Below are 14,658 nucleotides of genomic sequence, written 5' to 3'. Positions count from 1 at the left end.
GTTATTTCTCAAGAATTTTGCTTTTGGAATCTATTCTGTTCATTATTGAACTGCTTGGGGTCCAGCAGATTATCTTATACGTGGTAGATGCTCCTTAAATGTTGCTTGAATGAATGAATTTACTTCTATTTTTCTCCAATATTGAATTAATTCAGAAAGTGATTTTTAAATTTTTATTATTTTAAGAAAGGTGACTCTTGTGATGGTGGGACTTGATAATGCTGGTAAAACGGCAACAGCAAAGGGAATCCAAGGAGGTAAGCAGAAAATATGTATTATTAAACTATTCTGAATTATTTATTTATGTAAATTGCTTTATTACATATTCATTTGATATAGATTGTTTACACTCCCTTACTTTAAATTCTTAGTATGCTTGTGGCTAATATGGTGAATAGACTCTAGTTTAAGAGTACCAGCCTGTTAACAAGTTTCAGATTTGAGTAAGTGCAGAGATGCGGAGGATCCTTGAGGTCTTTGATCAGGTAAATGGGATCACATTTGTCTTCTCAGCACCAGAGGGAAAAAGCAAAAAAAGGACATGTCCTGCCTTGAAGGATACCCATCTTCCACTTAACATTCTCTTGGCAAGAATTTAGTCACAAGGCTAAGGATGAAAGAAAGGGTGGTCGAAATATAATTAGCTAGCACAACTCTCTTTCTATGTCTTGATTTTTTTTTTAAAAATATGATATGTGACTTTTAAAGTTACGATAAAATTATGGTCTTTTTCTTATCAAATGGTTTTATGTCATTTATATTACATTTCATTTGTTGTATTTATTTAGTTAGTCTAATCTAACACTGAATACTACAATATAGAAGCAACTGTGCTGGTGAGTTTGTTGTACGCCAAGCATCTTATGGGTGTGAATTGGGAAAAAACTTAACATATATTTGTTGCTGAAAAAGGATGTTGCAACAAGATATGGATACCAAATAGTCAGGGGGGCTTTTATTTATGGGAGTTTATGAAAAACAAAAAAAAAACATTTTGCAAAACTTGCTGTTGGAGGAAAATGTTTTGTCACCGTATATTCTACTATGTAACATTAGATGTAAATTATGTATTTTTGTCTTTGGATTCTTGAAGTCCTTTTTTGTGTACCTTCATGCTGTCTCCTAGGTTATATCCTCACAGAGCACTCATTGTCATCATCTAAACTAGGGGTGGCAAACTTCTTTTGTAAAGAGCCAGATAATAAATATTTTACACTTGGAGGGTCATGCATTCTTTTCCCCAGCTATACAACCATGACATAGTATGAAAGCAGTCATAGCCAATATAAACAAATAAGCATGGCCTTGTTCCAATGAGACTTTGGTATGGACACTAAAATTTGATGTATTATGAAATACCGTCTTTTTTATTTTTTCATAATTACTTAAAAATAGAAAACACAATCTTTGCTTGAGAGCCATATAAAAGTAGATAGTGAGCCAGATTTGGCCTTCAGACCGTGACTCCTCATCTAAGCATCTTTACTTTTTCTATTTCTTCAGTCTTACATTCAAGGGAGAAGAATCTAAGAATCAGACTGTCTCCTTTGTTGTGTGGACTTAAACATCCTCTTTCCATTAGGATCATTCTCTTCTGATTTTCATCTCTGTGTTTCTATCAGTTTCTTTTTCTGAGTTTAGAAAATACTCAGGTTGTTATATCATGAACAGAAAGTCAAAGCTGTCTTCAACTTTGATCTTGTTCTTCATCTTGTTTATTTATTCTTCAGCCTACTCTCGTGACTGATTTCTTACCTTTTTTTCTTTTTTTAAGCTTCCAGTTATATAGAACTAGATGAAGTTTTCCAATGGAGCTTTTTCATGCCTTTGTATTTATTTATGCTATTCCCCCTTGTCTTTTTTTTTTTTTTTTTAAGATTTTATTTATTTATCTTACAGAGAGAGCGAGAGAGCACTCGCAGGGGGGCAATGAGGAGAGAGAGGGAGAAGCAGACTCCCTGCCCGAGCAGGGAGCCAGATGCGGGGCTCGATCCCAGGGCCATGGGATCATGACCTGAGCCAAAGGCAGATGCCTAACCATCTGAGCCACCCAGGCACCCCTTCCACTTGTCTTATTAGAGAGAATATCTGCTTATCTTTAAAGCAGAGTATCTAGGGGCACCTGGATGGCTCAGTGGGTTAAGCCTCTGCCTTCGGCCCAGGTCACGATCTCAAGGTCCTGGGATCAAGCCCCACATCGGGCTCTCTGCTCGGCGGGGAGCCTGCTTCTCCCTCTCTCTGCCTGCCTCTCTGCCTACTTGTGATCTCTCTCTGTCAAATAAAAAATAAAATCTTTAGAAAAATTTTGTAAAGCAGAGTATCTATATATTTCTAAAGGTGGATTTTTGTTATATAGTCTCATTCTTCATGAAGTCTTTTCTACCTCCTGCTACCATTAGCCATTACCACCACCATCAGATTTGACTACTTCCTGTGCTTTGGCCTATACTTACTTATACCTACTTGTATCACTACTTAAATTACTCCTTCATTCATGCATCTCTTACTCATTCTGGTGTCCCAGTTCAGCCATGCCTTATGTGTAATAGGTAACCTTCTTCCAACATTTTTACCGTGTCTTCTACTCTTCAGCTTTTTTCTGGTTTGTCTCTGTTTCTTTTCTTTTCTTCTTCTTCTTCTTTTTTCCTCATTTCTTTTGAAATATATCTGCTTCTTTTCTAAGTGCAATGTCTAAATCTGTACCCTCAGTATCTTTCATCCAGAATGCGATAGCTTCCTAATCAGAGAGTACTTTTCTTACCTTGACCTTTGCTTTTTCAATCAACTTCCCTTCTTCATAGCTATGAAAGTGATTGTATTAGTTGGATGTAGGTTCAGTTGTCCTAACAGACCTGAAATAACCATGGCTTAACAAAATAGAATTTTATTTCTCATAATAGTGCACACAAAAATAGTGTAGGCCTACCATAATAGCCCTATGGTGGTAGAGACTCAAGTTCCTTCTCCTAATTATTTTTTTGCGTGCCATTTATAGTGTTCTCCCTTGCCTATCTAGTCCAAGGTGCCTCACTACTGTGCATTTTAGGAGGAAAGAAGAAGTAACGGGGAAGGGAGGTCATTTTCTTTTCTTTTAAGGGTATGAACTAGAAGCTGCTATATCAGTTCAGTTCAATGCCATTGACTAGAACTGGTTGTGTGCTGGAGCTGGCTCCTACTTGCTCTATTGGCTTATATCAGCTATCTAGAGCCAGTTAGGTACATCTCTTCCAAATTATGTGTTCAGGTACCTCACACTAGTTTGAAATTGGCCGTAGTGAGAATATTCATACCATGGAAAATGACAAACAGTACATATCAAATTTCCCCCAAAGTGGTTAAACATTTAACTCTACACCACTAGCTCACTATCTAGAGTATGCTTTAATAGCCATCCCTCGCTACCACAGAGATTGGGGATTGTAGTCTTTATCCTAAATAGGTATGTGCTCAGCTAAAAAATACAGGATTCTCGTGACTATCGAGTGCTGTTTCCTAATAGTTTCCAAGAAATGATTGTTATTTGGATGGCAAAATTTTTCTTTGTGTAAATTGATCCCTAGTTTTGTTGGATATTAACATATCTTCATTATGTTATAGGTATTTATATTTCTACTTTTCTTCTCTATGTAAGAGCTCTGTAAGATCAGAAGATGGATCTTATTATTGTGTATGTAGGACACTGCATAGTGCTTAGCATACAAGCTCAATAAATAAGTTATTGATTATATATTTTCACTTTCTCTTGGGCTTTCTAGAGATTGTCTTAACATGTATAGTTTACTGAAATCCTCAGGACTGGGGCCCATTTGTCTCTGTACCTCTGGTTCTTGTATGATACCTGATCTATAATAGACCCTCAATAAATGGCTGCTAGCGTGAATGGATGGATGAGTATATGGAAGGACGAAAGGAAGGATGTTAAGGACAGTAGCTTCAGCTGTCATGGCAGTCTGGTGTTATGAGCCACTATATACTTTGTGCTAAGTACTAAGGATACAAAGTAGGTCCTAGATACTGGGAAGGTACAGGCTATTGTGAGGACCAACAAGAAGACAAAATATTATGATAGAGTGTGTAGGTGATACTGCAAGTAGAATGAAATCATTAGAAAGGATTTATAGGGAAGTTGTATCTAGAACATTTAGTCTTCAGTCTTGAAACACAGAATCATAAATAGGACCCAGAGGAGAGGATAGAGAAGTCAGGGAGGAAAGGCATTTAATATCTTAACCTGGATTTGAATCCTGTCTCTGCCTACCATATAACCTTGAAAAAATCACCTAATCTGAATTGGTTTTCTGGGAACGTTGCCATCATTTTATCTGCATTGTTCTCCTTTGCTTGGAATGTTCTTCTGCCTTCTTTATTATAATTATGTAGTTTTTAATACTTCATTTTTTTTTTCATGGCCTTTCTGAAGCCTTTGTATACCATAGCTTCTGCCACCCTCCTCTTTTGTGTTTTCCTCCTGAATGCCCGTGGTGTTAGTTTGGGCTGCTGTACCTATATCTTAGACTGGGTGGCTTAAACAAGTTGTTTCTTACAGTTCTGGAGGTTGAAAGTTGTGAAGTTGGGGTGCCAGTATGGTTGGGTTCTTGATGTGGGTCCTCTTCCTGATTTAGACAACCATCTTCTTGCTACAACCTCTTGTGGTGCAGAGACAGAAAACAAGTTCTCCTGTGTCTTCCTGTAAGTGTACTAATCCCATTATAGGAGCTGCACCTTCATGACCTCACCGAAAGCTAGTAACCTAACCTCCCAAAGGCTTCACCACCAGATACCATCTCACTGGGGATTAGGGTTTAAACACAGGCTTTTGCAGGGGGAGGGGAGCACAAGGACACAGGACACAGGCATGTAATCTGTAACATCCTCACATTATCCTCTTGAGTTTTTTCATAGAAATATTGGTTCCTGTGTTATTTCAATTAATATGTATCTGTCTATATTGTACTGTATGTTCTTTGAGGACAGCAACCCTATCTTATTCATCTTTATAACCTAATGCATAACAAAGTCCCGTACTGAGTAGGTGTCTGTATGTATTAGTTTTCTTATCCCTGTTCCAGCATTGTTAATTTATTTTCATTGATAATTTTCTGGGAATACTTCTCAAATCATGCTCAAAGAGAGCTGCCTATTTTAACTAAGCAAACCAGTTCTGGCCTGGACTAGATCCATATTTTTAAAAGTCTAGTATAATCCTGTTTTTGGAGTATCATTCTGCTTATATTTCTTCTAAACTTTTTTCTCCTAGATAATGAAGGTCTTAGAAAAATGTGACTTGTAATGTCTCTTTTAACTCTGTAGGGAGCTGTTTAAACTGTGCTAAGGTACTTGCTGCCTAGGAGTAGTATCCTGCAAATCTGTTTCCCATTCTCACCTAAATCTAGCAGCAAATGCCTTTCAAATTTATTTTTGTAATAGCAAATGTTTTGCTGAATATAGGAATGATAAGACCATCTATACCAGCATTATTCAGTATAACTTTCTGCAGTGATAGGAGTGTTCTGTATGGCCTCTGTCTAGTAGTAGGGTGGGTCAATAGCCAATGTGGCTTCGAGCACTTTAAATGTAGATAATACACCTGAAGAATTGAAATTTAATTTAATTTTAATTGGTTTCAATTTAAAAAGCCTAATGTAGTTCGGGGCCATTATATTGCCCCAGGTATAAACAAAGTCCAATAGAGTACTGCTTGTTGTGGATTCTGGTGATGAAGAGAGAATGAAGGAGATAAATGTGAAGTTTTCTTCATAGCCATTGAGTTATCAGGTTCTGTTAGTCTTTCTTGAGTTCTGTCTTTCCATTCTTTATTTTCATATCTGTCTGCAACGTGGCCATCACTTTCATTTCTAGCCAGTTCTAGAGACTTTGCAAAGAAGTTTCTTAATAAAGCACTACTTTAGTCACCTTAATTATATTACTGGTTACTGACATACCTTCCCTGGCTCCTGGTTCTCTCCAGAACCCTCTTCAGTCTGCATTCACGATCCTAAGGGTTTGCTCCAACTACAACATTCAATTTGTTTGTACTTTCTTGCCTTTGCTATTTCTTCTGTTACTTAGATCACTCTTAACCTAGCTTTAAGGTCTAAGTCTCAGCTCCCAGTTCAAGTCTTCTTGAACCTTAGTTGTCTTTTTAATCTTATTACCATTCCTTGGCAGTTTTGTACACCCTGTACCTCTTTTGTGTTGTCATATATAGAAGTACCGAAAATTTTAATTTTTAATTTATGAGAACATGCAAAGCATGTTCCTGTAGAAATAATGAAATCTACTCTATATCTGCAAGCTGCCCTGAAAAGTTTCTTTATTCCACGTATAGCTTTAATTCAGTAATTAAAGAAGTGTGATCTACTCCTCATAGCTTCTCCCATTTTTTGGTTCTTCTCAACTATTCTCGAAATACTCAGTTTTTCTTTATAACTTCACAGAGGTTGCAGTGGTCTCTGGGGATGGCTGTGGTGTTGAAGGGTTGAAATTTTTATTACTTGTAATTTAAGAGAGACTCAAAGGCAAGAGTTCATTCATTTACTCATTCTACAGGTACTTATTGGTTACCTGTTACATGGTAGGCATTATTCTAGGAGCTAGGGTTATGTCAATATAAAACAAATAAACAAAGAAGAAATTTTTATCTGCATGGAGCATAAATTCTAGTTGTATATTTTATAATATCTACCCTTCCGCCAAACCAGTATACTTAGATATAAAGCTGAATGTGTAAGCAAATAATAAACATTCCATTTAGTACTAAATTATGATGAAAACCGCTTTTTATGTCATTTAAATTCTGAAGTTAAATTGATGTTATTGATTTAAAGTCTAAAGATTGTTTCTTTTGTATCATTTGAAACAGAGTATCCTGAAGATGTAGCTCCTACTGTTGGCTTTTCCAAAATTGACCTTAGACAAGGAAAGTTTGAAGTCACCATTTTTGACTTGGGAGGTGGAAAAAGAATTCGGGGAATCTGGAAGAATTACTATGCTGAGTCCTATGGGGTAATATTTGTTGTGGATTCCAGTGATGAAGAGAGAATGGAAGAGACAAAAGAGACAATGTCAGAAGTGCTAAGACATCCTAGGATATCGGGAAAGCCTATACTGGTGTAAGTAACGTTGCTATCATTGTAAATGCAGAAGCAGTGACATTAGCCAATAATTTACCTAAGTTACAAAATAAATAAGCAAATAAGCTAAAATTGTCACATCCTAATGTAATAAAATGTGTTAACTGGGGATTGTTCATATAGTGAGGCCTTGTTTTAGTCTCCTTAGTAATTAAGGATTGAGGCTGTGTTAGTAAGAAGAGTTATACTTAGATCTTCTGGGTATTCAAATATAAACTCTTTGTTTTATTTGATAACTTACTTTTTATAAGATTCTGCATTTTGAAATGACCTATTAACAAGGTTCTAGATGTTTTTCAATTTTTTCCCTCTTTTAATAATTTATGTTTTGTGTTTGTCTTCTTTTTCTTGAAGAGTATTCTTTTTTTTTTTAAGATTTTATTTATTTGATAGACAGAGATCACAAGTAGGCAAAGAGGCAGGCAGAGAGAGAGGAGGAAGCAGGCTTTCCACTGAGCAGAGAGCCCGATGTGGGGCTCGATCCCAGGACCCTGGGATCATGACCTGAGCTGAAGGCAGAGGCATTAACCCACTGAGCCACCCAGGTGCCCCTGATTTCTAAATTTTTATTCCTATATTTCCAAATTGAATGTGTGATCTGTGTTGTTATCAGCTTAGTCATGTGCTTATATCATTTTGTTCAGCTGCCTAAACATATTTTAAAAAGTGACAAAGAACTTTTACACCACCTACTGTCACAGCCTTTCTGCACAGTAAACACCAGATGGTGCTATAACTATAAGACATAGAAAAATGAAAGTCCTTTAAATTGCTCTTAAAATCAGAGTGAACTGAATGTGTGCCATTGCCTTCTTGTCCCTTTTTCCTCATGCCTGTTTCATTACTGAGGATTAAAAACAACCAACCAGCTTATCATGTGGCTAAATGAGAAATTGTAAGCAGAGTTTCTCAGTGGTCCTCAGCAGTAAATGTACATTTTTTTTTTTTTAGTGTACATTTTTAAATGAGGCATTTTAGAAGCTTTCATTACACAAAGTAAGACTTTATGGCATCATTTATTAGTACAGATCCTATGGCTTAATTTTTATTTATTTAACCAATTAGTGAAGTTATTTGATTTGTGTAATCAATTCTCACCTTTATGAATCTGAAGGAAAGTTTAATAGACATATATATGAAGAATGAACTGTGTTGAACCCCATAGGCTAAGATTCTCTACACATTTAAGCAAAGAACCAGTGACTTCTAAAGTAAAAAGTGTTAATGACTGAGATGACTGATGTTCATGTGTAAAATAATTGTGTGTTCATTTTTAAGCTAATAGTCATTTATTTAATTTATTCTATCATTCGTTCATGAAGAGTATTTATTGTTCATCCACTATGTGCTAGGCATTGTTCTGGTGATGGGGATACATTTGGGAACAAAAACAGTATAAATCCTTGTATGATCTCAGAAGCTTACATTCTAGGGGGTGGCATACACAATAAATGTAATAAATAAGTTATATCATACATTAGGTGATAAGAATATTGAAAAATGCAGGTAAAATATCCGGGATCTTATTGTGGTGGTATGGCAGTGGTTGTTATTCTTATAATTAGGATAATCACAGTAGGTTTTTTTTCTTTCTTTCTTTTTTTTTTTTTAAGATTTTATTTATTTGAGAGAACAAGAATGAGAGAGAGAGAGAGAGAGAGAGCATGAGGGGGGAAGGGTCAGAGGAAGAAGCAGACTTCCCGCTGAGCAGGGAGACCGATGCAGGACTCTATCCTGGGACTCCAGGATCATGACCTGAGCCAAAGGCAGTTGCCAAACCAACAGAGCCACCCAGGCGCCCATCACAGTTGGTTTTGAGGAGATGACACTTGAGGCAAGAGAGGCAATCATCTAGATGTATGTGGAAAAGCCGCGAGGCAGGAGTGTGCAGTTCCTAAGTGACTACAGTTAGCACTGACTAATCAAATAACAGTCAGCAAGAGACCTGCTATCTGTTCTCTCACTTCTCTCACCTAGCAGATTTTCAGAATAGAGGGTGAAAAACTCTGTAAGATCACTGACTGGGGGTTGCCTCACCATTACAATTTTGTAGTCAGGGCAATCTCACAAAGACATGAGAATTAATAATGGATACTATAATTTGCTTCTGAAGTATAGTATGGTTCCCCATTTGACCAGTTTTTTTCCAGGGGTATTTTACAACCAAAGATTTTTTGTTAATAAAGGTAAACTGCTTTTTGAAATGAGTGTGCTTCAAAAATATACAAAATGTGCAAGAAGTACACATTCTTAATAAACATGTAGGTAAGAGTGAGTTAAAAAATGTTGGATCAACCTCGCGAGCCAATCATTACTAACATTTTGATGCATTTCCTACACACATTTTTGCAAAATCTGTAATGTGTACAGTTGCGTATAGTATATAAAATTATGTATCCCATCTTTTCTTACTTTAAAAATATGTATATATATTTTATTTGTTTGTTTTTAAGTAAACTGTCATGACCCTGAGATCAGAAGTCACATGCTCTTCTAACTGAGCCAGCCAGGGGCCCCTGTACCCCCACTTTTTTTAAAAATAAGTTTCTAAATCCCTCTTAAATACCTATACAAAACCTATATTTGGGAATTCTCCTGTTTACCTTTTTCTCTCTGACCGACAAGTAGTTTCTCTTATTGATGTTACTGTCTTAATATCCTTTGAGTCTCTACTTCTCTGTAATCCTCTCTGTAATCCATCTGCACTTCTCCCCTGTGTTTCTGAGAGCAACAGTCTCCTAAGCAGTCTCCTAAGCATTCTCCCTGCATTCTTGCCCATCTAAATTGCTAGCAGGAGCCTTTTTCTTTATTTGATGTTTTTTAAATATATAGAATTTAATATTTTACAAGAAAATTTGATGTTTTTCAAAACCAGTACATGCTTTAACAAGTGAAACAATGTGGAATAAATAAAGACTATGAGAGCTTTTTAAAATACACTCTTGGATAATAAGTGGGAATGACCTCTGGCAGAACCCTGCTAAGCTTAGTGCTAGAACCTGGTGGGTTGTGGAGACTGAGGGGGAGGGTACCTGAATCTGGAGGCAGGCTACGGTGTCCCTTCTTGCACTTAGCTGCTTCCTTCCAGCCCACAAAAATCAGGACCTATCATGGGCAAAATTCAGTGACTGCATCTAATTTCTCTTCATCCCTGTCTGGGCCTAAACTGGCTGATTTAGGACCCACAGTACCTAGATAACTTTCCCTTTCCACCCTATAATGATGAACAAACAGCAAACAATATAAAACCTCTGAGAAGATTCAGCCATTCAACAGAAATAAACCTGAAAAATTAGAATATTATTTATAATCACAAAATTACAAATTGAGGGAGGCAGGATTCATTCATGCTATGGAAAGCAAAGTTAGATGATCACAGTAGCTGGTGCTGGGCAGTCTCTGTCCTGGCCTGACTTGCCTTTGCATACCGGCCTGACAGCAGGTGTCATTGAAAATGAAGGCTCAGCCAAATTTCACTTCATGGCAGATTTGAGGGCTTTCTTGAAAGGTCAGAATCATAGAACATCACCAGTCTTCTGTGTTTTATTAGCTCAGAAATTCTATTTTACTGTTCCATAGCATTTACTACTTAATGAGTATAATATTTTGATTAAAATCTCTGAAATAGTGGTGAAAAGTTGAAAAACCATGGATTTAGAGAGAAGATGGAGAGTCTGGAACCTGGATTCTAAGAGCTGATGTGAATTTGTTTATGACCCTGGCAAATCACTCTACTTCTTTGGACTTAGTGGCTAAATGCCTCTTCTATATTAAAAGTAGTTGTAAAATATTGTAATTCTGCTATTGTATTCAGCTGCTATAATCATGTGAACCATACTGTAGGGTATTGTAAGAATCCATTTCAGTAAAAAAGTAAAAGTGATTAAAGAGAGTCAAAATAGATGGTATTCAAATGTTCTGCTCTGTAATCATGTTAACCTGTTTATTTACCTAGAGTTTTCCTTTTACTCTTTTAGCTATAATAGCGATTTACCTTATACTCTGATAAGGTATGAATTATATTATCTGCTTCCTCCATACTCTTCCTTTAACAATTTACAACTTAAGTTTTTAAAAACTAAGATTAGATACTCTGGACAGATAAAGACCTCTCCAGTAGAAAAAATAAATAACTTTTGGAGTTGTATCAATAGCACTAGAATCAATCAACATAATCCCTAATTTCTTTTTTAGTTGAAATATAGTTGATATATAATATTAGTTTCAGGTGTTCAATATAGTATTTTAACAATTATATATACATTACAAAATGCTCACCATGGTAAGTGTATTTACCACCTGTCACCATACAGTTATTACAATATTATTGACTCTATTCCTATGCTGTACTTTCCTTCCCATGACTTATTTTATAGCTGGAAGTTTTACCTATTTCACAACCTCCCCAACCCTCTCCCAGCAGTTAGCCCAAATTCCAAGCTCCTACCTACCAAGAAATTCTTCATAAATAATATAAGGCCCTATTTGTTGATTACTTCTGGAAGGAACTGAGCTGAAGCTTTCCTTTTTTATGGCTGAGTCTCCTAATACTTAAAACTGGGATAACTCTGGAGATCCAAGGCTAAAATTTCCTCCCAGGATAATTGTTAGCACATTTGAACTCTTGGAATGATGCCCCTTTCTCATTAAATACTGTTTTTCTGTGGAATTATATGACCTAACTTTGGGCCAAACATTGCAAATTAGATGCTTTGGTACAAAAGTAATATAGAGGAGTTTCACTCAGGGATGAAAACATATAATCTCTGATATGATCTACTAGGTGTTATGAACATTTGAATAAAAAAGGATTTTTTGACCCAGAGGTCTTTGCACCTATGATGGCCTCCCAGAACCCTCTGAAATCACATACATGATCCTGAGTGCATGTGCATTTTTCCTTGGGAGCAGATCCTAGCTCTCATCAAATTCCTAAAGGATTTCATGACCAAAAAGGTTAAAAGCTATGGCAATGAGTTTCCATATTAAGAAAAGCAATAACCAGGTTTTTTGTTTTTTTTTTTTTAATATTTTATTTGACAGAGAGAAATCACAACTAGGCAGAGAGGCAGGCAGAGAGAGAGAGGAGGAAGCAGGCACCCCACGGAACAGAGAGCCCGATGTGGGGCTCGATCCCAGGACCCTGGGATCATGACCTGAGCTGAAGGCAGAGGCTTTAACCTACTGAGCCACCCAGGCGCCCCAATAACCAGGGTTTTATTATTACTTTTCCAATAGAAGAGTTTTTGTCTCTAACTTTATATGCCTACTTGAATCACCTTTTTTCTAGACGGTATTATAGGAGGACGTTTGCAAATTTCTTTGAGTCCTATTTATTGTAAGTGCTGAGAAGTTAACTAAAGTTACATATTATCCTGTCATTAGATTTTGAGGAAAATGCACTTTTACCAAGTTAGACCTTTAAATAGCACCTGGGTGGCTCAGTGGGTTAAGCCGCTGCCTTCAGCTCAGGTCATGATCTCAGGGTCCTGGGATCGAGTCCTGCATCGGGCTCTCTGCTCAGCAGCGAGCCTGCTTCCCTCTCTCTCTCTCTGCCTGCCTCTCTGTCTACTTGTAATTTCTCTCTGTCAAATAAATAAATAAAATCTTTAAAAAAAAAAAAAATAAATAGAAGAACCTGGACCCTTTTGAGATTGCTAGAAACTCTCTAAGTATGCAAATATGGACCGCCTGTCATTTAATCCTGTGGTCCTTAGATGTAGTGGTGAGTCCTTTAACTTACTATTTTTACCATCTGAAAACCCTACTCACCCTATGTATAGGGCCCACTGGCTTAAGATTTCTCTTCTTGCAGTGGAACCTTACCAGGCTGTTATCTTCATCAACCTTATTTAGTTATATTGTTGATTCACCTCCAAACTTCCTTACTAAAGTCTTCCTTTTGTCTCTACTGGCATCAACTTCACTCTTTGCAGCTGTAGTTCATAGTGAAGCTTCTCAGCTGGTTAACTTCCTAGATAATTTATGCATAAGAAGCCTTCAGAAGTTGCCTTCCTTCCCTTCCCCCACCTGAATACACTTTATATAAAAACAATGCAACAAAGAAAAACCTGTTGGTAATGTTGTTAGCAGGGTGTTTTGGGGGGACCATCTGCATCAGCATCAGCCCAGACCTTTTAAATTTTTAAGGGTGTGACCAGGGAATGCTTCTGGGTTTTTTTCACAGGTTCTCCAGATCATTCTGATGCATAGCAAAAGTTGAGGGCTACTGGTGTAGGGGAAAGTGGGCTTTGGAGTCAGGCCTTGGGCAGCTTACTTGTTCTTTCTGAGCATCCATGTCGACACTTGTAAATAAGAATTTTAGTATCTGTGTTGTCATGTGAGTTTCAAATGATGTGTTTAAAGCAGCTAATGCAGTGCTTTATTAATGTTCTGTAAATGTGATGATGGATATGAATAGTTATTGTTGATGATACGCTGTGCCTGGATGGAGATGGTTTAGGAGAGCAAGTTTTAAAGTGTCTCATCATATGAATTCAGGCAACGTGAAGCTTTTGATTACAGAAATGATATAATTTAGTAGGTGATATAATTTAGTAGCCCAAGTGCTCATAGTGATTTTACCAGTAGACTTCCTAATATTGTACCTCTAACACTTAGTAGTTTTTTTCTCTTTAAGGTAGTAATTTAAATGAAAAAAAAATTACTTTTAGTGCCTACTGAGTGTATGAATAAAGTATATATGAAATGTTCAACTAAGTATCCTGTTGTTTTGTTGCTTAGGTTAGGGTTTTTCTTTTCTTTTCTTTTTTTTTTTTAAAGATTTTATTTACTTGAGGGCCTCTGGGCAGCTCAGTGGGTTAAGCTTCTGCTTTCAGCTCAGGTCATGATCCTCGGGGTTCTGGGATCGAGGCCCACTTTGGGCTTCTCTGCTTATCAGGGAGCCTGCTTCCCCCTGTCTCTCTGCCTGCCTCCCTGCCTACTTGTGACCTCTCTCTCTGTGAATAAATAAATAAAATCTTTTAAAAAAAGATTAGCTCTCATCAAATCTTAGCTAAGATTAGATACTCTGGACAGATAAAGACCTCTCCAGTAGAAAAAATAAATAACTTTTGGAGTTGTATCAGCACTAGAATCAATATAATCCCTAATTTCTTTTTTAGTTGAAATATAGTTGATATATAATATTAGTTTCAGGTGTACAATGTAGTATTTTAACAATTATATATACATTACAAAATGTATCTTTTAAATAAATATAATCTTTTAAGAAAAGATTTTATTTATTTGAGATAGGGAAAGAGAGCATGAGCAGGGGGAAGTGGCAGAGGGAGAGGGAGAAACAGACTCGCTGTTGACCAGAGAACCCAATATGCGGCTCCATCCCAGGACCCTGAGATCATGCCCTGAGCTGAAGACAGACACTTTAACCGACTGAGCCACTCAGGGGTCCGTCTTTCTTCCTTCCTTCCTTCCTCCCTCTCTCCCTCCCTTCTTTCCTCCCTTTCTTCTTTGCTATTAATCTTTCTGTGCTTAAGTCTTGCTTTAAAAGCACTATGTGCAG

General features: G+C 36.9%; 1 protein-coding gene across 4 annotated transcripts in view; it reads left to right on the top strand.

The window, feature by feature from the left end:
* The window catches only part of ARL13B (ADP ribosylation factor like GTPase 13B), a 68,526-nt gene that overhangs the window by 15,453 nt on the left and 38,415 nt on the right, over positions 1-14,658 (top strand). For 2 of the 4 annotated variants that reach the window (XM_046003347.1, XM_046003346.1), the window contains exons 2-3: positions 187-257; positions 6,863-7,112. The exons of 1 other annotated variant lie outside the window; for it this stretch is intronic. In XM_046003347.1, the coding sequence (XP_045859303.1) occupies positions 187-257; positions 6,863-7,112 (321 nt within the window). The remainder of the gene's footprint in view (positions 1-186; positions 258-6,862; positions 7,113-14,658) is intronic. One more of the 4 variants, XM_046003348.1, reaches the window with a different exon arrangement.

Source organism: Meles meles, chromosome 4 (genome assembly GCF_922984935.1).
Source record: "Meles meles chromosome 4, mMelMel3.1 paternal haplotype, whole genome shotgun sequence".
Taxonomy (NCBI): domain Eukaryota; kingdom Metazoa; phylum Chordata; class Mammalia; order Carnivora; family Mustelidae; genus Meles; species Meles meles.
This window is presented reverse-complemented; position numbering and strand designations above follow the sequence as displayed.